Source organism: Mobula birostris, chromosome 4 (genome assembly GCF_030028105.1).
Source record: "Mobula birostris isolate sMobBir1 chromosome 4, sMobBir1.hap1, whole genome shotgun sequence".
Classification (NCBI taxonomy): domain Eukaryota; kingdom Metazoa; phylum Chordata; class Chondrichthyes; order Myliobatiformes; family Myliobatidae; genus Mobula; species Mobula birostris.
The window spans coordinates 145,212,852-145,238,495 of record NC_092373.1 but is presented as its reverse complement, the minus strand read 5'-3'; the positions used below and the strand labels follow the sequence as shown (position 1 = coordinate 145,238,495).

General features: G+C 42.1%; 1 protein-coding gene across 3 annotated transcripts; it reads left to right on the top strand.

Moving 5' to 3' along the window:
* The first annotated feature begins 666 nt into the window (after nt 1-666).
* On the top strand, nt 667-25,070 carry LOC140196649 (short coiled-coil protein). 3 transcript variants are annotated; one of them, XR_011885769.1, is made up of 5 exons: nt 6,450-6,956; nt 9,533-9,604; nt 19,623-19,706; nt 20,860-20,965; nt 23,358-23,439. XR_011885769.1 is itself a non-coding variant. In XM_072256200.1 (4 exons), exons 2-4 carry the CDS (start codon nt 9,586-9,588, stop codon nt 23,498-23,500), a joined length of 246 nt encoding a protein of 81 aa, XP_072112301.1. In that variant the 5' UTR covers nt 667-821; nt 9,533-9,585; the 3' UTR covers nt 23,501-25,067. The 3 variants fall into 3 exon arrangements, 2 of the variants coding, with proteins under 2 accessions (XP_072112301.1, XP_072112300.1); XM_072256200.1 differs by lacking the exons at nt 6,450-6,956; nt 20,860-20,965 and adding an exon at nt 667-821 and having other exon boundaries at nt 23,358-25,067; XM_072256199.1 differs by lacking the exon at nt 20,860-20,965 and having other exon boundaries at nt 6,483-6,956; nt 23,358-25,070.
* The last annotated feature ends 574 nt before the right edge of the window (nt 25,071-25,644 follow it).

Sequence of the window (25,644 nt, the reverse complement as noted above, 5' to 3'; positions counted from 1 at the left end):
TAGGATGGTGGACGGATTCGGCGTGGGGAACCATTCTTCAGATAAGCAGAAGAGAAAAGATCAAATGTGTATACATAAGAAAAAAATACAAAGAAAAAATGTGCAGCTCCTTCGGGGCGGAAAGTACGCTTACTCTTTGTATAAACTCACATTCACAAGTTCTGTCGGATCTTAATACGATCGTGTCATTGATGTCGTAGCTTTATTACTGTTTTCAGTTCTTTGGTAAAAGTGTTCGATTACATTTGAGCCTTTTTGCAATTGAAGAGATGGGTGAAATATTATTTGTTTGGAAACAGTCAAACTGTATGAAATAAGGTTTCTCAGCGTGGCACTATGGTGACGTGGCAAAACATCTGTTTTACCTTGGTTTCCAACTAAAATTGGTTTGAATCAACTTGCTTCTTAAAGTTAAGTTTTTAAGTCAAAGAACTTGAGATCAAAGTAGATGGTTTGCAAATTATTGCGATGTTTCTCTTTTGCTTGAAGTGGCTTTCAATGAATTAACACTAAAGAAGTAAAGAAAGGCAGATTTGAATTTGTTGACACTGTCTTGTTTTAATTGTGGTGGATTTTAACCGGTGGAAGAAGGTTGTGCTGGCTGGTCGGACGGACAGGAAGCCTTGCCGCGGCCGGATGATGAGTGGCAGCGCCGGCCTCTCTCCATCTTCCTGTTGGGGCGGCTCTCCCTCTGGTGGCCGCCTTGTTCATGGCAGTTCCTTCAATCTCCTCTGTCTGAAAGCTGCCTCGGAGCCCCTTGTTTTCTTTCCGTCCGGATACTGTACACCGATCCACGGACGGCGGCTGGCCGGCGCAGGCAGGTGAGTACTGGGTGGGGAGGCGTCGGGTCGGCGAACCCAAACAGGGAGTGAGTTTTCGGTAGGCGTAGGCCTTCCCTGTTCCGACCCGCAGTTTAATGCTCAGGGAAGGCCTGCCCCAGCCTTCTCCAGCCTTCCTCGGACCGAAGGGAGAAACCCCAAAGAGGCAAAGCACCCGGGAGACGTGGCAAACGAGAATGCACGACCCGCCAGATACTCTGACCAGTGACTGCTTAAAAACTAGCCACTGTGTGTCTCCCTCTGTGCTCAATTTCTATTCACCAAACCATGTTAATGTGTCAGGTTTAAAGCCCTCGACAGCAGTCACAGTGTATTTTGCAGATGCTGGGAATCCAAGCAACACACACAATGCTGGAGGAACTCAGCAGGCCAGACAGCATCTATGGAAAAGAGTACAGTCGACGTTTCAGGGCGATACCCTTCATCGGGATTTTGAATTTTGATTTGCACAGCTAGGATTTGGATTTCAGAGTAGCTTCCTTCAGCGGGATGTGATGGAAATTCATTTAACATTGTGCACAATTGGTGCATCTTTTGTGAAATTGGACAGGGCATTTGCGCTGGAAATTCTCCTGGTGTAGAGACATAGAGTAGAGAGCATGAAAACAGGCTCTTTGGCCCAGCTCTTCCATGCCAACCACGCATCCTCCCTGCTAATCCAAATAGCCCACATTCAGCCCATAACCCCAACATGTACCTGTCCAAATGTCTCTTTAATGTTGTGGTTCTACCTGCCTTGTTCTCTTCCTCTCACAGTTTATTTCAAGTACTCACAACCCTCTGTGTAAAGAAGTTACTACGTGGACCTTTTTTAAAATCTCTGCTCTCTATTTTGTATTTGTGCCCTCTAGTTTTACATTCCCAAACCCTGGGGAGAAGACTACGACCATTCACCTTATTCGTACCTCTGATTTGATAAACTCTGAGGTCACCTCTCATACTCCAGCAAATAAAGATCCAGCGTGGCCAACCTCCCCCTATAACTCCGAACCTCTCATCCAGGCAACATCCTTATAAATTTCTCTACACCCTCTCCAGCTTGATAATGTCTTTTCTATGACAGGGTAATTGAAACGGTACACAGTACTCCAAGTGTACTTTCCTGGCTCAAGTTTAATGTCACGCACAAATACGGTCAGGTGCGGATACAATAAAAAAGTTGCTTTTAGTAACATCACAGGCACGAAAGTACAGACAACACACAGAACACAAATTAGGTATCAATTATACCGGAAAGTGAAGCGAGAGAGAGACAAAAATAATTGCAAAAACAAGACTGTAACACAAAGCAAAGACACAATCATTTTCATCAACTTTGCCTCCAATGTCCTTCTTGACTTTAAATTGACTTGACCCATCTCTGATGCTTCTCCCCCCTTAATTTCTGTCTCCATCTCTGGAGACAGAGTATCCACTGATATCTTTTACAAACCTGCTGATTTTCACAGTTATCTTGACTATACAGCTTCCTGTAACTTGTAAACATGCTATTCCATTCTCTAAGTTCCTCTTGTCTCCTCCACAACCATTCTCAGGCTGAAGCTTTCTATTGTAGAACATCTTGGATGTCCTTTTTTTTCCTACCAAAAGAACAGGGTTTCCCTTCCACCACCATCGATGCTGCCCTCACCGGTATCACCTCCATTTCCCACACATTTGCCCTCATCCCATCCTCCTGTTGTCATAACAGGGATAGGATTCCGCTTATCCTGAACCACCACCCCACGAGCCTCCGTATCTAGCACCAGCACATCGTTCTCTGTAATTTCTGCCATCTTCAGCAGGATCACACCACAAAACACTCCTGTCTCTACACACTACCCACCTTGCTTTCTGAAGGGATTGATATCTACGTGATACCCTTGTCTAGTCCTCCCTCCCCACTGATCTCCCTCCTGACATTATCTCCACAAACGTGGCAAGTGCTACTCTTGCCTCTACCCATCCTCCTCCACCACTATTTGAGGCCTGAAACAGTCCTTCTAGGTGAGGCAACACTTCACCTGTAAGGCTATCGGGGTCACCTGTTGCATCCAGTGCTTCTGGTATGGTCTTCTCTACACCAGTGGGGCGCTGATTTGTTGATCACCTTCACTCTTTCTGTAGGATCTCCCATTGGCTACCCACTTCAATTTGACTTACATTCCCATTCTGACATATCTATCCACAGCCTCCTCTACTGCTGTGAATGAGTTCACTCAGTTTGGAGGAGCAACACCTCATATTCAGTATGGGTGGCCTCCAGTCTGATGGCATAAACATTGAAATCTACAACTTCCAGTAATTTCTTCCCCCTCCCTGCCTCTCTCTTTTTCCATTCCCCATTCTGATTACTCTCTCACCCTTTTCCTCACCGGCCCACTACCTCTCTTTGGTTTCTCTCCTTCCTTTCTTCCATTGTCCACTGGTCTCTCCTATCAGATTCCTCCTTCTTTACCCCTTTATCTCTTCCACCTATCCTCTCCCAGCTTATTTCATCCGCTACCTCAGCCACCTACCTTCTCCCTCACTCGGTCTCATCACCTGTCAGCTTGTACTCCTTCCCCTCCCTCCCCCCACCTACTTACTCTGGCTTTCTGCCCCCTTCCTTTCCAGGGTCTTGAAGTGTCAATTGTTTATTCCCCTCTATAGATTCAGCCTGACTTGTTGAGTTCCTTGAGCATTTTGTGTGTGTTGCTGAAAATGTGAAAGGCTGGCAGCCATGTTGGATCTTTCCTGGAAGTGTTCTCTGTGCGACCTGAAGTGCTCAGGGTGGCTTCATGCAGAAACCCAGCAGGGAAACGAGCCCTTCTGTGCTGACCATCAAACAACCATTTATTCAAATCCCATACTGATCTTATTTCTTCATTCTCCCTACCTTCTCATCAGTTCTCCTCCATCAATCACTCACATACTAAGGGCCAATGTACCCACCCATCAGCATGTCTTTAGGATGTGGGAGTGGGAGTACCCAGAGGAAACCCAAAAGGAAAATGTGAAAACTCTGCACAGGTAGCACCTGAGGTCAGGATTGAAGATGGGTGTCTGCTGCTGTGAGGCATCAGTTCTGCAGGCTGTGCCACTGCACCATCCTATTTCACTCTACTACTTTGAAATATTAATGTTTTTTACTTGTTTACCATGGATTCTTCCATGGCTTTGAAAGGGAACTTCCAAGCTGGATAGCAGAAACAAATAAGGCAAGATTGGTGATCTGAGAGGATGAGGTACCGATTTACTTGTGTCGGACTTTATTCCTAGGAATATGGAAGATTGAGGGGAGATTTGGTGGCGGTATACAAAATTAAAAGGTGTATAGAGAGGGTAAGTGCAAGCAGGCTTTTTCCACTGAGGTTGGGTGGAACTACCACTATAGGTCATGGGTTAAGGGTGAAAGGTTTAAGGGGAACACGAGGGGAAACTTTTTAACTCAGGATCTTGAGAGTGTGGAGCGAGCTGCTAGTGAAAGTGGTGCACGCAAGCTCGATTACAATGTTTAAGTTAAATTTGGATAGCTACATGGGTTGGAGGGCTATGGTCCCAGTGCAGGTGGATGGGAGTAGGCAGTTTAAATGGTTCAGCATGGACTAGATGGGTAGAAAGGCCTGTTCCCGTGCTGTACTTTTCTATGACTACGACTCTAAAGACCTTATCCCTATTGAGTTTGCAGAGATATGTGATTTCATCTCTGTTTCCAAGGAGCATTGTCTCTGCAGCTTTATGTTTATCAAGTCAGTAATCAGGGGTATATTCATCAGCATATATGCCAGTAGTGCTCTAACCATTGAGAACAAGGTCACAACTTTCTACTGCAGGATTAATTCAAGCTTCTGTTGCTGATGTGAGTCATGTGTCAGCTTGTGGCTCACCGTGGTGCCTAACAGACTGGGTCTTCTGGATATTCAATATGATCTTTCTAAATGGACACAATGTGAGCAAGTTCCAAGCCAACACATTCTGCACTCGATTTGGGGGTGGGGTGGGGAAGAGCAGATGAATTTCTAGGTCAAAGTGCTTCATATTTATTGAAACTTGTTATTGGAGAGGAGCTGAGTCATAAGGCCCAAGGTGCCACCCTCCTGTTTATAGATCCCAGCTAAGGCAGAGGTAAGTCAGAAGTGTTACTCTTGGAAAACATGTGGCTAGGAATGGGCGTGCTAACTTTGAGGATTTAGAAGTAACCACGCTCACGTGGAGTAGCGGCTCACTCAACAATTGATACTGTTGCAAGGAATGGTAGGAGACGGGTGGAAGTTGGTACAGTACATTCATTTTCCCCAGTGAAGTTGTTAGCAGCAGAAATGTAGGAATGTCTGAAGTCCTGATGTCCAGCCGAGGGCTTCAGTTATTGACTATTTCATCCATCCCATTACCCTTTCCATCAATTCACTTGTGCCTCTGCCATGGCTTGTGTGATTGAGTGTTTGATGACTCTGGGCCTGTACTCGCTGGAGTTTAGAAGAATGGTGGGGGGTGTGTGGTAAACCATGTATATATGTTGTAACTCAGTTACCTGTCTGGACACACCCCTCTGCTGACTGCCCCTGTGGCTCCTGTATAAAGGTGTTCGCCTTGCCCCTCCCCCTCAGTCCAGGGGCAGACACTCACTGTGGAGGTTGTATTGTACAGCGAATAAAAGCCTTTCAGTATTTACCAAACCTCAGTCTTTTGGAGTAATTAAAGGTGCTTCAATTTTATTCGCTGTATGTTTTAAAACATGGAACAGGCCCTGAAATTCGGCACTCTGCAGTAGAGAAAGAGACCCAGGCAATAGTGGAAGCTATAAGGCACTGGAGGCACTATCTTGCCGGCAAAAGGTTCACCCTGCTAACTGACCAGCGCTCAGTCGCATTCATGTTTAATAATCAGCAGCGGAGCAAAATCAAAAATGATAAAATTCTGAGGTGGAGAATCGAACTCTCCACCCACAACTATGACATCATGTACAGGCCTGGGAAGCTCAACGAGCCCTCCGATGCCCTATCCCGGGGAACATGCGCCAGCGCACAGATCGACCGGCTATACGCCCTACATGTAGACCTTTGCCACCCGGGAGTCACCCGGCTTTTCCACTTCGTGAAAGCCCGGAACCTGCCTTACTCCCTTGAGGACATCAGGATGATGACCAGGGACTGCCAAGTCTGCGCAGAGTGCAAACCGCACTTCTACCGACCCGAAAAGGCACCACTCATCAAGGCCACCCGCCCCTTTGAGCAACTGAGTGTTGACTTTAAGGACCCCCTTCCCTCCACCTACCGCAATGTGTACTTTCTTAACGTAATTGACGAGTACTCGCGGTTCCCCTTCGCCATCCCCTGCCCCGACACCACTACCACGTCAGTTATAAAAGCCCTGCGCAAGCTCTTCACTCTGCTCGGATACCCATGCTATATCCACAGTGACAGAGGGTCCTCGCTTATGAGTGATGAGCTGCGCCAATATCTACTGGCTAGGGGAATTGCAACCAGTAGGACCACGAGCAATAATCCCCGGGGGAATGGACAGGTAGAGAAGGAGAATGGCACAGTGTGGAAAGCCACACTTAGCCCTCAGGTCAAAGGGACTGCCAGTCTCCTGCTGGCAGGAGGTCCTTCCCGAGGCACTCCACTCCATCCGCTCCCTGTTATGCACAGCCACCAATGCCACCCCTCATGAGCGGCTCTTTTCTTTTCCCAGAAAATCGACCACTGGAACCACCCTACCATCTTGGCTGACGTCCCCGGGGCCAGTGCTGCTCCGGAAACATGCAAGGAGCAATAAATACTCCCCGATAGTCGAGAGGGTTCACTTACTTCATGCGAACCCCCAGTATGCCTACGTGGTTTTACCTGATGGGCGGGAGGACACGGTCTCCATCCGCGACCTGGCGCCCGCAGGAGCTCCGGGCCCCTACCCTGAACACTCCGTGGTGACTATTGACCCCGTACCCACCAATGTATGTACCTACGAGACACCGTGCACCGCAAACCCTATACAGACACGACACGACACTCCCATACCGGGCGCGACGCACACGCACGAGGGATTACCGACGCCTAACGTGCTGGCACCTGAAGTCAGGCCGGAGCCAGCACAACCGCCATCGCCGGTGCTACGTAGATCACAGCGATGGACTCGACTGCCTGATAGACTTAACCTGTAAATATACTTCTTGTAAATATTGTCAGTCACTTCACCCCGCGGGACTCTTTTTAAAAAAAAGGAGGGGTGAATGTGGTAAACCATGTATATATGTTGTAACTCGGTTACCTGTCTGGACACACCCCTCTGCTGACTGTCCCTGTGGCTCCTCCCACAGAGTCCTGTATAAAGGTGTTCGCCTTGCCCCCTCCCCCTCAGTCCGGGGGCAGACACTCACTGTGGAGGTCGTATTGTACAGCGAATAAAAGCCTTTCAGTATTTTACCAAACCTCAGTCTTTTGGAGTAATTGAAGGTGCTTCAGGGTGGGGTGGGGGATGTTATTGAAAAGCCTAGATAGAGTGTATGTGGAGAAAATGCTTCCCATTCTAGGGGAGTCTATGACCAGAGGGTGGTGAATCTGAGGAATTATTTGCCACAGGTGCTATAAAGGCCAGCGACTTGCTGTATTTAAAGTGGAGTTTGATCGGTTCTTGATTAGTAAGGGCATCAAAGATTACAGGGAGAAGGCAGGAGAATAGACTTGTAGGGTAATAAGGATAATAAATTAGCCATGATGTAATAATGGAACAGACAAGATGGGCCTCTAATCCTGCTCCTGTGTCTTATAGAAATTCCAGTCAAATGTCTGATGTAGCTGAATGTTGCACTTATTTGACAAGACCAGTAATCTGCCTGTGGGTGGTTCCTGTTGGAAAAATATAACTGCTCAGCAAAGCACTCATTTAAAAAATATAAGAAGCCTTCCTTGCTTCCTCCCTTGTATGTCCAAATTGACTAAATTTTTTGCTTTAAAAATTCCCATACCACCTGCATTCCATGCCCCTCCCCGGCATCCCAAACACACTTGCTCTTTGAAGCAGTTTGTTCCATATCTTCTCAAAGTGCTGGTGGAGCTCAGCAAATCAGGCAGCATCTGTGGAAAGGAATAGAGTCAGTGTTTGAGGCCAAACACCCTTCATCAAGATCAGAGTCCCGATGAAGAGTCTTGGCCGGTAACATTGATTGTTTATTCTTTTCCATAGATGCTGCCTGGCCTGCTGAGTTCCTCCAGCATTTTGTGTGTGTTACTTTCTAGTACGTCCTGTGCAGTTATTTTCCCCTAAGTATCTGAAATCTTGTGTGGCAGAGAGACATCTTATATCTCTGATTATTTATTTTTAAATTCTCAACCAACTTCTTGTGGAGCAGTTGGCACAAATTATTTTCTTCATGGATGAAGAGGTGTTGGATGAGATAAATTTTGAAGGATGAGAGTGGTGGTCAGTTTCTCAACAAAATAAATAAAACAGAAGTTGCTAAAATAGTTGGCACATCAGAATGAATTTTAATGTTAACTCTGTGTCTCTTTCCACAGGTACCACTTGATATGCTGAGTATTTCTAACATTATCTGTTTTAATTCAGGTTTCCATCAATATCTGGAAATGTGACTTAATTGGCTAAATTAACCAATATTGATTCAAGCTAATTCAAATTTTGGGCAAAATTAACATTTGGGGCTGATTATGGTAAATAGATACTGCCCTTTTGAATAATTGTACTAGTTTTGCAGTGGTATTTTTAAACTGTACTACTTCTGCATAATGAAATGTATTTTCTTTTCTCCCGAACAATATTATTGAGTTGAAATTCAAAATAACTGCAGGTCCTGGAAATTTGAAATAAAAACAGAAAATGCCAGAAAGCAGGCAGCATCTATGGAAAGAGTTAACATTTTAATTGGGGACAGAATAAGTAAACAATACCGACCACATACCACTCTTGCAAATTCATCAGAAGTATTCTCCTTATGATGTAAAGTGTTGAGTTTGAATCTGGTTTCTTTGAGAATGGTCTAGCCCTCTGTTTAATTGAGCAGCCACCTCTTCAGCTGGCATTCCTCACAGTTTGGATATGGTGTTGAGAGGCTTTTTGACATTACTAGTGCATCACTACTGAATCATCCTGTCATCACCTGATATCTCTAAACTTGTATGGTTTCTAGGAGAAGTTATTGGATTGTGATCAGGAGTAAGGATTATTGTTCAATCTTTCCCCTTCCGAACCAAAGGTGTTGAATTTAATTGCTGTTCCAACTGACACTGAGTAACAACATTCCCACTACTATTTGGTGCTAAAATTTGTTAATTCAACAGAAGCTGGAGATTAAACCTGGGATATTTCTCCTCCGTATGACTTTTGAGGGTCATACCCTTGCTCATTTTTCATTTTTTCATTTTTTTGGATCCAAACATAATTTGGGGAGGGGGAAGCTAACATTTATTACTAGCAATTGATTGTCTTAGAAAAGATGGTGTTGACCTACCATCCTGAACCTCTGCAGTCTTTCTGGTATAGAAATACTGATGGATAAGAAGCTCCAGGATTTGTACAGGGAAAGGATGAAGGAACATCAATATACTTTCAAAGTCTGCAACTTGGACAGAAGCTGCAAATGGTCCCTTGCACATCCTGGTGGTAATAGCCATTGATATGGGGGGCACTGGTTGATGATTCAGATCAGCTTATGTGAGATTCTCCACCGGTATTTTTAATGTCCATAAAGTAAACTTTAACTTTATATTTCCTTTTAGGGGATTCTGGATCAACAATCTCTGATTCAAATATTGACAGTGAGCTGCTTGTGATGAATGCTGATATGGAAGGTATGTCAAATCTACAATGACTTGTTACTAAATGTAATCTACCATCTTGTAATTATCTTTCAGGTAAGGAATTTCCTGTTCCCATTTTATTTCTCACAGGGAAAGATGAGATGGGGGAATTCTTACAAAATCAGCTGTTACTCTGGCATCCAGAGCCAAAGTACTACTTTTCTGACACCAAGACTTCAGCCTGGTGCCTGACTAGACATTAATCTTTGCAGGTGTTGAATCTTTTTAATTTTTTTGTCTGATATCTCTGTCCCAACACAGTAAGGAGCTTTGTGCTTCACTGAATTAGATAAACGGGAAGTTAAGTGAATGCTTATTTATTGTTTTTTTTGACATTGGTTGAGAGAAGTCTGGCCTAAGACCCCCGTGTAGTTTCTAAGACAAAGGTTACACAGTAGGACATAGGTTCCTTCAAAAGCTTGTGTTACTGCTCAGTTGATCTTCTACTTCAACTTCACTTATAGTACTGAGTTTTTAAAGATTTTATTGAGATACAGCACAGAATAGGTCCTTCCAGCCCTTTGAGCCAAACACCTAACAACCCCCGATTTAACCCCAGCCTAATCACAGGACAATTTACAATGACCAATTAACCTACCTACTGGTACATCTTTAGACTGGGTGGAAACCAAAGCACCTGGAGGAAACCTATTGGTACTGTAAGGTGTTGTGCAAACCACTATGCTACTGTGCTGCCCTTTCCAAAGGTTTGGATCCTTTCGAATGAAGAAATCTCTCTTCATCTTTACATGAGCAGTGCCATTACCTTTCTTGACCCTTCCGTTTTGCCCAGATTATAAGATTACTTGTTAACCTTCACTGTTAGATGAGTGACAGGTATTTCCACCTAAATATTGTGATGTTCAAAACCTTAATCATTGAATAAAGTCACAAAAGTCATTCCTTTGCAATTGAATCCAACTTCCCCCTCAAAGCTGAGACAGTCAGTTCGTGAAGTGGCATCTGTTCAGACTGTTAAGATGAGCTAGAATAGATGATGGCAAACCAGTTGATGGGGATTTTCAGAAAGCCTTTGCTAAAATCCCATGTGCGTAAAATTAAAATGTATGGTATTGGAGTATTGGCAAGCATTACAAATTGGATGTTAGGAAATGAGTAATGGAATAGAGTGGTTTTTAAGGGTCTGGTCAGTAACTAGTGGAGTACTGAAAAAAATCAGTGCTTTGACCTCAGCTATTCATAATATATCAGGGTGAAGAAACAAACTGTAACATTTTCTAGTTTGCCAGTGAATTAAGTGGGATTGTGAATTGTGAGGAGGGTGCAAAGAGGCAAAAATGTGAATTGTGAGGATGCAGCAAAGTGCCAGATGAAGTGAGTGGGCAATACTTTGGTATATGTAGTGTTACATGAACAAATGTAGAGTTGTCTGTTTTGGTTGGAGTGCAGAGGAGTGTTATTATTTAAAGATGATACAATACTGCAATGCTGGAATCTGGAGCAAACATCAAACAAATGGAGGAGCACAGCAGGTTTGGTAGTACGCGTGAATAGAAATAGACGTTTGAAGCTTTGGGTCAAGACCCTTCCTCTGGAATGGTTTAAAATTGTTGATGTACAAAAAAGCTTGAATATTCGTGTACATTAGTCACATAAAGCAAACAAACAGATATAACTAGCAGTTAAGAAGGCTAATGGTCTGTTAGCCATTAGGATGACAAGCAAGAATGTCTTGCTGAATTATATTGGGCCTCATTAGATCCTCTTATCTGAGAAAGAATATACTTAGTCTAGAGAAAATGCAGCAAAAGTTCACCAGACCGAGGAGACGTTAGGTTGATTAAGGTTGTATTTGATTGATATAGAAGGGTGAGAGGGCATCTAATTGCAGCCTATAACATTCTGACGGGCTAGATAGACAGGATGTGAGGAAGGTGGTTCCCTTGACTCAGATTGTGACGAGAGATCATTCAGGACTGAGATGAAGAGAATTTGCTTTCAGAGTGTGGTAAACCCATGAAGTTTGGTAGCACATGGAGCTGCAAAGGCGAAGATGCTAGGTATATTTAAGGAGATGCACACATTTCTATACATAGTAGGAATAAAGGAAGGCAATGCAATGTGATAATGAGATGGATGTATTGAAGAGCAGAGCAGGCCCAAAAGGCCAGAATGACTTGCTGTTGCTGCTATTTCTGTTTCTGTCTCTGCTGCAGACTATCCTTAAACCACCTACTTCTCACTCCATTATGTTGCCTGACTCTGTCCAACTTCAGTTCATTTGCTATTCATCCATCCCTTGTGCTTATCTTTAGACTTGACTTTTCCAGCATACTCTGGGCCAATTACCCATGCTGTGCCTTCCAAGAATTTAAAATCATTCTAAAATCTGCTGCCAAACCTAACTCGTACATAGTCCCATTCCCTTAAGTTTGCTCACCCACAGTGGCTCTGCTTAGTGTTCTGATTTATATTTCAAAAGTTATGAAGTTTGTTTTTGAAGTCCATCTGTGATCCACTGCTCCCTGCTATATTTTAAACAGGGACTGGCAATGAGGGAGTTAGGCCATCTGATGGTTTCCATAACCATTGGTTGCTGGCACATCTTCAGTTCTGGCTTTGTGAGTAACTCTAGTTTTAATCATTATCGCTAGCAGCCATGCATTCTACTGCAAAGACCTAAACCTCTTCATTGTTGCTTCCTTTTAAAAATGCAGCTTGCCACCTACTGCATTTGGCCCGTACCCTTCTATTCATTTCCTACCCAAGTACCTGTCCAAAGAGCCTTTTGAGCACTGTGATTTTTGCCTAGATTTATCACTCCTCTGGTAGCTTGTTCCTTTCACCCACTACCTTCTGTGTAGAAAATCTTGCCCATCAGATCTTCTTTGAGAATATTTTTTTTTCTCTCAGCTGAAACCTATGTCCTCTAGTTTTACACTCCCTTACCCTGAGGAAAAAGACTGATTATCTAACCTATCCATGCACCTTAAGCTTTTATAAGCCTCTGTCGCCCTTCAGCCACCCTATCCAATCTCTCTTTGTAACTAAAGCCCTCCATTCCAGGCAACTTCCCAGTGAGCCTTTTCTGGTGTCTTTCTAGTGCTACCATGTTTTTTTTCTGTAGTGTGTTGACCATAACTATACCCAGTATTCCAAGACTGGCCTTGTACAATGTCTTGTACAGCTGTAGCATGATATCCCAACTCAATATTCAATACTCCTACTGGTGTATCACCTTTTCCAGAGACCTGTGAACTTTCACTCCAGGATTGCTCTATAAATGAACACTTCTAAGGTCTCTGTCATGTATTGTACATGTGTGTCCTGCCAGTAATAAATGACCTAAAATGCATTACCTCACACTTATCCAGATTAAATTCCATCTGACATTGCTGCACCAAACTTTCCAGCTAATCTAGGTCCCTCTGGATTCTTAGGCAACCATTCTGTTGTCTACAACTCCACCAATATTCATGTTGTCAGCTAGTTTGCTTTAGCAAACACAAACATTTTCATCCATATAATGAAGAACACCAAAGGCCCCTGCACCAATCCCTCCGATACACCACTGGTAACAGACTTCCTATCTGGAAAAACAACAGTCCACGACTGCCCTCTGCCTCCAATCACTGAGCTAATTTTGGACCAAGTTTGCCAAAACACCTTAGATCTCATGTGACTTAATCTTCTGGACTAGCCTATCCTGAGGGACTTTGCCAAATGCTTTACCAAAGTACATGTAGACAACATCCATTGCCCTACCTTTATCAATAATCTTTGTCACTTTCATAAATTTGCGAAGGGGAAACTTCCCTGCACAAAGCTAAGCTGACTTTAAGCCTAGGCTTTTCCAAATGCAAATAAATCCTATCCTTAAAACTGGTTGAATAATTTCGCTCCCACTGATGTAAGGCTCATTAGCCTATAATTTCCTGGTTTGTCCTTTTTGTTCTTGAACAAGGGAATAATATTGTCTATTCTACAGTTTTTTGTGACTGCCTATGACAAAAAGGATGTCAAACCCCAGCAATCGGCATGGACTAGATGGGCTGAAGAGCCTATTTTTATGCTGTAGTGTTCTATGACTCTAACTCCTCCCTTGCCCCTCTCAGTATCCTCGGGTAGATTCCACCTTGATATTTCCCGTTATGCACACCTCCTCCTTAATACAGATACCCCAGAGTATCGTCCCCAATGTCAGAATAATCCATATCCTTTTCTTTGGTGAATTCTGATGTAAAGAACTTATTAATGACCTTAACCACTTCCTCTTTTTCAAACAAGAATTCTCTCCTTTATCCATTTGTGGAAGCACCCTTTCTCTAGCTACCCTCTTGCTCCCAATAAAAGTATAAAATGCCTTAAGATCCTCCTTAATCCCTCTTGCTAAGAACATTTCATAGCCCCTTTTAGTTCTTCTAATTCTTTAAGTTCTTTCCCACCTTATATTCCTGAAAGCCTCGTCTGATTTCAGATTTCTAAACCTTACATATCCTTTTATCTTTTTGATGAAACTTCAAGTATCGCTTGTCAACCAAGATGCCCAAACCTCACCATTTTGCTTTTTATCCTCACAGGAATATGCTGGTCATGGACTCTAACTAGCCTTTAAAAGATTCCTGCTTGTCAGATGTGGATTTGCCAAGCAGCCTCTCCCAATCTACTTCCCCAGCCTAATATTGTAGTTACCCTTTCAGTAATCTTAACTTTCACCTGAGAACCAGTCTTAATTTTATCTGTAGTTATCTTAAAATTTACATAATTATGATTAAGCTCCTAAATGCTCCCCTCCCCACCACAGAAACAGCAATCACCCGGCTAGGCTTATTCCTTAATAAGAGGTCCTGTACAGCCCTAACGCTTGAATATATTGCTTCAAGGAACCCTCCTAGACCTGACAAATCTTGCCCTGTTTTTTCTCCATAATCATTTTTAAGAATGTTGAAAACTACTTAACCCAGTAAATTTCTCTTAACGATTTAGTACTTTTCCTCATCCTCTACAATTCCTATGTATTTAAAAAGTACCAATTTTTCAGATTGCAGATTACTTCCGAAGGAAGGACTTTTGTTATACATGAAGTGTAGTGTTTCTGGTGAAGAAAAGATAAAAATTAATTGAATGACATTTGAGCTTTGGGGAAGACAAGGTAATTTTTTTTGGGCTTTTGTTTGGCATCTTTATTCAAGGGTAATTGCAAAATACTACTAAAATTACCTCAATTTGATAATTTGGAAACATTATGATTTTGGATGCTTTATTCCCTTCGATCAATAATATTTGGAGTACTTAGGGAGAAGTAATTCTTTAAACATTTGGATGGGATATAAAAAAAGACATTGAAATGAAAAGCAGTGGTTTCTGTGCTACACCTGATTGAGCAGGCCAACAGACAGTCTGCTGCAGCTTCTGCTGCTGCTATTCTAGGACTGTCTGTTAAAAGGTGTGAGGAACAGGAGACACACTTTACTTTTCCTTTCTGTGGGGAGAATGTTCACTTCCTACTCCAGATTCCACTTCAGATGGCGTTATTACCAATGTAAGCTTTTAGTTGCCATGAACATATGTACAAGACTTTTCAACTGCAACTTTATAAATTTCTTATTCTGAAAATAAAATGTTTGGCATTGCACAGATAAAATTATGCTTTTGAAATTGAATCAATTGTTAAAAAGGGGGTTTAAGAATGTAATACAAAGTCTGTAATATTTGTGTATTTTCAATGCTGTGTAAAGTACTTTAGCAATTATTTAAACTTTGAGTATTGTGGTCTTTCAACATGTTTCTAAGTTATTATGTAACCTTTTTTAATAGAAAAATACCATAACATGACCACTAGGCGGGTGTAGGTCCAATGTATGGTGGTGGAAAATGTGTGACGCCATTATTGCCAGAGATCTTGCAATGGGAGTTAATAAAACAATGCAGCTGTAATATAACTTAAAATGTTGTTTTACCTTTAATTGTGCTAAAATGTGAAACTAAAGTGGTTATCTGCTTACAACTTTCTATGAAAATTGATGCTTTATCCTTGCTCTTAGGAAAACCTGTCAATGACTATATTTCTGTGCTCTCTTCTTCCGGCAGATTTTATAGTTCATTTGTGCTTAGACCATAAGGCATGAGAGCAAAATTAGGCCATTCACCTCATCGAGTCTGCTTCACCATTCCATCTGGCTGATTCCAGATTCCATTCAACCCCATACACCTGTCTTTTGCCATATCCTTTGATGCCCTGACTGATCAGGACACTATCGACTTCCGCTTTAAATATACCCACTACAGTCTGTGGCAGAGCATTCCACAGATTCACTACTCTCTGGCTAAAAAAAAATTCTTCTTGCTTCTGTTCTAAAACATCCTCTCCACATCAACCTTATCTAGTCCTTTCAATATTCAGTAGGTTTCAATGAGATCTCCCCACAATCTTCTAAATTCCAGAGAGTACGGGTCCAAAGCAGCCAAATGCTCCTCACATGTTAACCCCTTCATTTCCAGAATCATCCTCGTGAACCTCTTCTGGACTCTCTCCAATAACAACACATCCTTTTTGAGATATGGGGCCCAAAACTGTTGACGATACTCCAAGTGCAGCCTGACTAGTGTCTTATAAAGGCTCAGCATTATCTCCTTGCTTTTATATTCTATTCCCCTTGAAATAGATGCCAACATTGCATTTGCTACCCCTACCACAGACTTGACCTGTAAATTAACCTTCTGGGAGTCTTGCAGGAGGATTCCTGAATGACATCCACTGCCTCTCCTTTGTCCACCCTGCTTGTCACTTCCTTGAAGAACTCCAACAGATTTGTCAGGCAGGATTTCCATTTACAGAAACCATGCTGCCTTTGATGTATTTTATCATTAGTCTCCAAATATCTCGAAACCTCATCCTTAATAATAGATTCCCAACACTTCCCCAACAACTGAGGCTAGGCTAACTGGCCTATAATTTCCTTTCTTTTGCCTTCCTCCCTTCTTAAAGGGTGGAGTGACATTTGCAATTTTCCAGTTCTCCAGGACCATGCCAGAATCAAGGGATTCTTGAAAGATCATGACCAATGCATTCGTTATCTCTTCAGTAACCTCTCTCAGGATTGGGATGTAATCCATCTGGTCCGGGTGACTTTTCCACCTTAAGACCTTTTGAGTTTGCCTAGTACTTTTTCCTTTGTAATATCAATGGCACTCACTCCTGCTCACTGACACTCACGAGCCTCTGGCACGCTGCTAGTGTCTTCCACAGTGAAGACTGATGCAAAGTGCCCATTAAGTTAATTTGCCATTTCTTTGTCCTCCATTACTACCTCACCTGCATCCTTTTCCAGTGGTCCAATATCAATTCCTACCTCCCTTTTACTCTTTATATAACTGAAAAATCTATTAGAATTCTGCTTTATATTATTGGTTAGTTTGCCCTCATATTGCATTTTTTCCCTTGTAGCTTTTTTTTGTTACCTTTTGATGAATTTTAAAAGCTTCCCAATCATCCAACTTCCCACTCATATTGCCACTTTATATACTCTTTCCTTGGATCTTATGCAGGCCTTAGCTTCACTTGTCAGCCACAGTTGCCTACCCCGCCAGTTGAAAACTTCTGTCGGACATATCTATCTTGTGCTTTGTGAACTATTCCCTGAAACTTCAGCCACCTCTGCTCTGCTGTCATCCCTGCCAGTATTCTCCTCTAATCCACCTGGGTTAGTTCCTCTCTCATGCCTCTGTAATTCCCTTTTATTCCATTGCTATACTGATACACGTGAGTTCTCCCTCTCAAATTACAGTATGAATTCAATCATATTATGATCACTACCTAAGGGTTCCTTTGTGTTAAACTCCCTAATAAGATCTGGGTTATTACACAACACCCAATCTAAGATGGCCTTTTCCCAAGTAGGCTCAAGCACAAGCTGCTCTAAAAAGGCCATCTTGTAGGCGTTCAATAAATTCCCTCTCTTGTGATCTGACACCAACCTGATTTTCCAAATTCCCTTGAATATTGAACATTACAATTCTGTCAATACCCTAAATACATACTTTTTCCAGCTCCCTTTGCAATCTCAATCCTACATCTTTGCTGTTATATGGAGGCCTATTTATGATTCCCATGATTTTTTTTTTACCTTTGCAGTTTCTTAACTCCATCCACAAAGATTCAACATTTTCTGACCCTCTGTCACCTCTTTCTAAAGATGTAATTCCATCTCTTACCAACGGAGCCACACCACCGCCTATGCCTTCCTGCCTGTCTTTTCGATACAAAGTATATCCTTTGATGTTAAGCCCCCAGCTATGGCTTTCTTTCAGCCACGACTCAGTGATGCCCACAATGTCATACTGACCAATCTGTAATTGTGCCACGAGTTTGTCCACCTCATTCTAAATGCTATGCGCATTTAAATACAGCACCTTCAGTCCTGCTTTCTTCACCCTTTTGAATTTTGCCTCTGTGGTACAATTTAACTCTTTTCTCTATCTGCATTTGTATCCAGTCAATCGGCTTGTCCCTCCTTACATTCATGTTACACCCACCATCTACTTTTAAACCTGCTGGCTCATCCTCAGCTCTATCGTACTGGTTCCCATCCTCCTGTCATATTAATTTAAGCACTCCCAACAGCTCCAGTAAACCTGCCTGCAAGAATATTGGCAAACACGAGGAAATCTGCAGATCAGATGCTGGAAATTCAAGCAACACACACAAAAATTGCTGGTGAACACAGCAGGCCAGGCAGCATCTATAGGAAGAGGTACAGTTGATGTTTTGGGCCGAGACCCTTCGTCAGGACTAACTGAAAGAAGAGGTAGTAAGAGATTTGAGAGGGGGAGGGGGAAGGATGGAGCTAAGAGCTGGAAAATTGATTGACAAAGGGGATGCGAGGCTGGAGAAGGATCATGGGACGGGAGGCCTAGGGAGAAAGAAAGGAGATGGGGAGCTGAGGGCTCCCTCCCCCCTTTCTTTCTACCTAGGCCTCCGTCCCATGATCCTCTCCCTTCTCCAGCCTCGTATCCCCTTTGCCAATCAACCTTCCAGCTCTTAGCTCCATCCCTCCCCCTCCTGTCTTCTCTCCTATCATTTCAGATCTCCCCCTCCCCCTCCCACTTTCAAATCTCTTACTAGCTCTTCTTTCAGTTAGTCCTGAAGAAGGGTCTGGGCCCAAAACGTCGACTATAGGAAGAGGTACAGATGCTGCCTAGCCTGCTGTGTTCACCAGCATTTTTTGTGTGTGTTGCAAGAATATTGGTCCGCCTCTGATTCAAGTGCAACCCATCCCTTTTGTACAGGTCACACCTACCCCAGAAGACATGCCCCCTATTCTCTCGAATTGATTCAGAAAATAAGGAATGAACTCACCTACTTGCCTCTGCCCATTCTTGCTGAAGCCTTGTTGAGCCAAAGCCTTACTACTCTGACTCGGACTGCTCCAATGACTGCTCCACTAGACGGTACCTCTCTTTTATAGAGACTGGGTTTTTAAAGCTCTTCACTGAACTTGCATGGGTATGCTTCTGTTGTATCTGTGCAGTACTCCAATCGAAGACTTGGGGGGAGTATCACCAAGTGCTACATTATTGGGATTCTCAAATCCAGTGAGCAATTGAAACATATCATTGGTCCAAAGAACTTCAGGAGAAAACTTTTAAGTGTTTTTGAGATAGCCTAACATGGTATTTAATTTCAGATTTGCTCTCTTCGGAGCAGTTGTTTTACTGAGGATTTTATGTGGGTTTATCTTATATAATGTTTTATTTCAGACCACCCACTATCCCAGCATCCGTACAGATGATTATAGTCACAACTACTATTTGCAGTCATTAGCTGTATCTAGCCTTGGCAATTATAAGGTTTTGGCTTTCTTCTTGAAAACATCCTAACAATTAGCCATAGGTCTCTTCATAATTACGAGTGGTGAAAAGAACGAAGACGACAGCCTGGTAACATTGATCTTTAAAGTAACTGGATGTGTTTGCCAGTCATCTTTTTGAATCCTATTTGCTTCCTTCTATTTTTGATTTGTAAAGTTGTGTAATCTTTTGATGTTAGTAATTGACCCCGAGAGTCAAGTAGAATTAGAAGAGAAGACACGGCTGATTAATCAAGTTTTGGAGCTTCAACATACTTTAGAAGGTAAATTAATTTTGTCTGAATGCCACAGGTTAAAGAATATGCCTTTAATCCATGGGAGCCTTGAATATAAAATAATACAGACAATGTGCTAGAGGAGCTCAGCAGGTCAGGCAGCATCTATAGATGGGAATAAATGGTCGACGTTCCAGGCCGAGACCCTTCATCGGGACTGATATTAAGTATAAAGTGTTTTTTCACTTTGCCATCTCCAGGTTTGTGTGCAGTTTCCATGAACTTCTACCGCTTTCTGCCCCTCTCCCACAATCCCCACACCTTTCGGAGGACAATCAGATGGAATGAAGGGAAAGGTGATGGTGACGGGAAATAAAGATGAGAGAAGTGTAACACAATTAATGGATGACATTGCAGTTTAAAGTAATCCGCATGGGCTTCATTAAGACCTTTTTGGAAACAACATTGGAGATTGGTTCAAAAGATTATAGCCCATGGAGTCCAGGGCAAGTTGGCAAATTGACTTGGAAGCAGAAGGGTGGTGGTGGAGGGTTGCATTTGAGGTAGAAACCTGTGACTGATGGGGTACTATAAAAGATCAGTACTGGGACCCTTTCTGTAGCAGTAATTATTATTTGTACATTAATAATTTGGATATGTGTATAAGAGGTATGATTAGTAAGTTACCAGGTAAATGACACATAGTAGTGTCATTGATAAGATGTGAGTAGCTGTATGTAGGCTATGGCATGATATTGATCCAGTTGGTAAGGGGAACAGAGCAGTGCCACATGGAATTTAATCCTGATACGTGTGAGGTGCTGCATTTTGGGGAAAATACAATAATAGTTTAGGGTTCACCCAATATGTGCCAGAGTCTTAGAATGTATTGAACAGAGAACTGTGGTTTCCAAAGATCAGCTTTATTTGTCATAGTTACATCAAAACATTGAAACATACGGTGAAATGTAACATTTTGTGTCAACAACCAATAGAAACTGAGGATTGTGCTAGAGGTAATCACATACCCAAAACTCACTAGCCCTAGCTGTACATCTTTGGAACTTGGGAGGAAACCCATGCGATCACAGAGGGAACGTACAAGCTCCTTGAAGACAGTGGGAGGAATTGAACTCCGCTTTGTGATTACTGGCAGTGTGAAGTGATTGCGCTAACCACCATGCTACCGTACTGTCCTCAGATCTGTTCAAGCCCAACGATCCCAGATGGTGGCAGTACAAGTGGATAAGGTGCTGAAGAAGCCATATGGGATGCATGTCTTCATTAGAAGGAGATAGAATACAATGGTACAACTTTATAACGTATTAGTTATGTTGCATCTGGAGTCGTGCATACAGTTCTGGTTGCCACACTGTAGAAGAACATAACTGCACTGGAAAAGGTGCAGAGGAGGTTCATGAAGACGTCTGGGATGGAGCATTTTGGTTATGAGAGAGTTTGGATAGGCTGTGTTTATTTTCCTTGGTGTAGAGAAGGCTGAGGGGGAACTGATAGAAGTGTATGAAGTTATGAGGAGCATGGGTACAGTTGCAAGAAAAAGTTTGTGAACCCTTTGCGATTAGCTGATTTTCTGCATTAATCACGCATAAAACATGGTCTGATCTTCATCTAAGTCACAATAATTGACTAACACAATCTGTCTAAACTAATAATACACAAACAATTGTACTTCTCATCAATACTGAGTACACTAAACAATCACAGTTTGGGTTCAAAAAAGGTATGTGAACCTCTGGGGTAATACCGTCTACAAAAGCTGTTGGAGTCAGGTGTTCCCATTAATGAGATGAGATTGGAAGTGTGGGTTGTAGAGGTGCCCTGCCCTATATATTACAAAAAAATACACACAAAGTCAGATTACTGACAGAGCCTGCTGTTCTCGAGTAAGATCTGTTTATGTGCAACATGCCCCGATCAAAACAACTTTCAGAGGACCGTACCAATACTTGAAGCTGGAAAAAGCTACAAAAGCTTTCCAAAGACCTGAGGAAACACAATACTGTTGCTACTCTCCCTAGGAGTGGGCATCTTGCAAAGATCATGCCAAGAGCACAATGTGCAATTCTGAAGGTGGTGAAAAAGAACCAGAGGGTAACAGCAAAAGACCTGCAGAAATCTTCAGCAAGTTCTCAAATCTCTGTTCATATGTTCACTATAAGAAAAACACTGAACAAGAATGGTGTTCATGGAAGGACATCACAGAGGAAACTACTGCTCTCCAAAAAAATATTACTACATGTCTCAAGTTTGCAAAAGACCACCTGGATGTTCTACAACACTTCTGGGACAGTGTTTGGTGGACAGAAGAGACATAAGTTGAACTTTTTCGCAGAAATGCACACCGTTATGTTTGGAAGAAAGGGCAATGCACACCAACACAAAAACCTCATCCCAATTGTAAAGCATAGTGGAAGGAGCATCATGGTTTGGGGCTGCTTTGCTGCCTCTGGGCCTGGACAGCTTGTAATTGTTGAGAGAAAGATGAATTCAAAATTGTATCAAGCCATTTTACAGGAGAATGTCAGGGTAGTGGCCCATCACCTGAAGCTTTGAATGATGCAACAAGACAATGATCTGAAACAGGAGTAAATAAACAACAGAATGATTTCAAAAAGAAGAAAATTCGTGTTTTGGAATTGCCAAGTCAGAGTCCGGAACTTATTCCAATTGAGATGCTGTGGCAAGACCTGAGGAGGGCTGTTCATGCAAAGTATCCCAGAAGTATTGATGAACTGAAACAGTTTTGTATGTAGGAATGGTCTAAAATTCCTCCTCGCTCCTGTGCAAAACTGATGAGCAGCTATAGGAAATATTCGATGGAGGATATTGCTGCTGAAGAAGTTATTAAATACAAAGGTTCACCAGTTTCCAGCCTGGACTGTGAATGATTAAACAATGTGTTCAATAAAAACATGAAAAGTACAATTGTTTGTGTTATTAGTTTAGGCAGATTGTGTTTCTGTATTATTGTGACTTAACTGAAGATCAGACCACATTTTATGAGTAATTAATGCAGAGAACTAGGTAATTGCAAAGGGTCCACAAACTTATTCTTGCAACTGTAGATAAACCGTAAGAAAAATTACAACCTCCCATTACAGGCTTATCTAAAACTAGAGGGTGTGGGGTTTTCGGGTAATGGGTGGAAGGTTTAGAGGAATCTGAGGAAGAACTTTTCCCCCAGGGTGTGGTTTGAATCTGAAATGCATTCCCTGAGGGGGTGATGGATGAAGAAGTGGCCAAATGAAAACTAGAGTTGCTGAGGTACAGAAGGCTATGGACCTAATGCTGGGAAATGCGATCAGTGAAGTAGTGCATGATGATCAGCATGTACATGATGGCCCAAACAGCAGTTTCAGAAGCATTGCTGTCAATCCTTGTCCTTCTGTGTCACAATGCCATTGGCTGAAATCTCAGTGGAGAAATGACATGCAAGGAGAAGCCATTTTTGGACAGAGAACCTTTAGTGTTGCTTTCATTTTATTCCTGCCCCTCAATCTAGCTGAAATGTAAACAATAATTAATTGCCTTTGCTTGTAGTCAGCAGTGCTTGTCTGGGTAGAATTGGCAAAGTTTATTTCCGAACCAATTTAAAATACTGCAGAACAATTCCATAATTTATTGTTTTTATATTCCAGTCAGCTGTTAAGCCTTAATATTTCTCCTTTGCTTTCTCAGAGCTGTCTGCACGTGTGGATGCTGTGAAAGAAGAGAATCTGAAGCTGAAATCTGAAAATCAAGTTCTTGGACAGTACATAGAAAACCTTATGTCAGCTTCTAGTGTTTTCCAAACAACAGATACAAAAGGCAAACGAAAATGAGGGCTGGCATTATATAGTATGTTTGTATTCTGTACAATGTCATAGTCCACATCATTTTCTTGGCTGTTACAACCAGTAAAACCTGCCTGACATGACTTTTTTTTTGTTATTTCTAAATTGACCTCTGAGAAATTATCCAAGTCTACATTGTGGAAAACTCCACTGATCAGCTGGTTGGCCCTTGTTAGAAAGATGTTGAAGCATAATCCTTAACATTTAAATGTTTCCATAAATTAACCTGATTATTACAATACATGGAGTATCTTGTTGGAAATACTCAGCAGGTCAGGTGGTATCTGTGATTGAGAAAACTATTTCTTGTCTAAGCATTTCCAGCATTTTCTGTTTTAAGACATCAGACATCCCACCCTGCAAAAACTCATTTCAGGGGGGTAGCATCATCAATTTGCAGGAGACTCCCGGGAGGGGTGGGATGTCTGCAATAGAGTAGCTCCTTAGCAGCTAGCCAGCTAGTTTAAATAACGTTAGCTATGCTAATGAATGAATGACACCTGTTAAACTCACCTCAACATGCCTTTTACAGTCTTAACCCACCATGGGCAATAGAAGAGTCGTTGTTGCAAACAGTGCAGCGAGCAACACTGTCATTATTTTGACCTCTATTAGGCAGGGGTACACTTTAGTGTAGTCTGGGGTGACGTATGTTTTATTTTTTTTGGAACACTCTGCCATGGCGCGCTTTCGCTCTCTTGCTCGCGTGATCTCAAGCGCTCTTGCTTGCTTGCTCGCTCTCCCTCTCTGGTTCGTGCGCTCTCGCTCGCTTTCGCTCACGCTCTCACTTTCTCGCTCTCGCTCTCGCTCTCTCGTGCGTGCTGTCTCGTGGTCGCTCTCGCGCTCTCTCTTGCTTTTCTCTCACTTGCTCTCAAAAAAATTGATTTCCGTGATATTGTATATAATTTACAGGCATCAGGGAGCCACTATTAATATGCGGGAGATTCCCGGATGTTCCGGGAGAGGTGGGATGTCTGAGATATCCAGCATCAACAGTTTTTTGTTTTTGTAGAGCATGTCTACATTTTTAGTACTGGGGCCCCAGAATCAAAATAATTTATGTTCCTGTTACCTCTAGCTTTAACTTGACTTGGTTGAAACATATAACTTAGATTAAGAAAAAGTGCAATATAATGTTAACATTTAGAAAATTAACTATTTTAACATTGCATATGCTAATCAGAAAATGCATGAAATTTTTAAGATGGCCTCCTTTATGTAAAGTGAGGTAATGCCTATAATTCTACTGTGCTGTTTGTACTTGTCATATTAAAATTGGAGCTAATTTTTTAAGTTGTAGGGCTATGGTGTCTCTTTTAAATTCAAATTAGATGGCTAACTTGGTTCTCAATAACTGAGTATTCAACAGACTTTTCCAGGACACACATTACCATCGCTAATGAAAAAAATGTTTGGACTGTTTCTGGATGAATTTGATGCATTTTTTAAATAGAACTAAATCAAAGGTAAAGGAATGCAGGAAATTAATTAAATAGTAGCTAACAAATTCCCTGAAGTATTTTCTTTCAATACCCTGTAAGACACAATTTATACTTGTCGGGGGGGGGGAGGGGGGGAGAATAGGTTGTAGGATGTGAAAACAGGCTGGAGTCTGCATCCTCTGTGATTAAGTATGCACATACACATAAAGGGTAACTTAGTCCTGGAAAAAAGAGATTTTCCATGTTGACACCTGCATAAAGCACACATGGAGAAACTGCACATTCTAGCCAATATTTTTATTTCCTTTAACTCAAGAGTGAAATGTACACAATTTCCTGACGTGCATCCGAAATTTATTCTCCATTCTGAGAGCAGGCAGGTGACTTCCTTATTAAAAAAAATCCATTGAACCCTTGCATCATAAATCTCCCTATGCAATGTTGGGATGACAGTTCATTACTGTCTCATTGATTAAGACATAACTTTTCATAGTGAAATTAGGATTTGATCCAGTTAAAGTTAATATTATTCTGATGAATTAAACCTGTTTAAACAGCTACTTGAACACAATAAAATATCTTTAACTCAAGTTTTAATTTGTTTAAAGAATCTGGCGTGCTTACTGTCTTAAAATTTCTTTCCTAAACATCTTAATTCACAGTATACTTTTCAGTAACTGGAATCATTTG

Excerpts from the sequence above, each read along its gene's own strand:
- LOC140196649 (XM_072256199.1), top strand. The coding sequence starts at position 6,752 with ATGTATGTACCTACGAGACACCGTGCACCGCAAACCCTATACAGACAC. Across the intron at positions 6,957-9,532 it reads CTGCCTGATAGACTTAACCT|GGGATTCTGGATCAACAATC; the intron begins GTAAATATACTT and ends ATTTCCTTTTAG. Across the intron at positions 9,605-19,622 it reads GATGAATGCTGATATGGAAG|TAATTGACCCCGAGAGTCAA; the intron begins GTATGTCAAATC and ends TTTTGATGTTAG.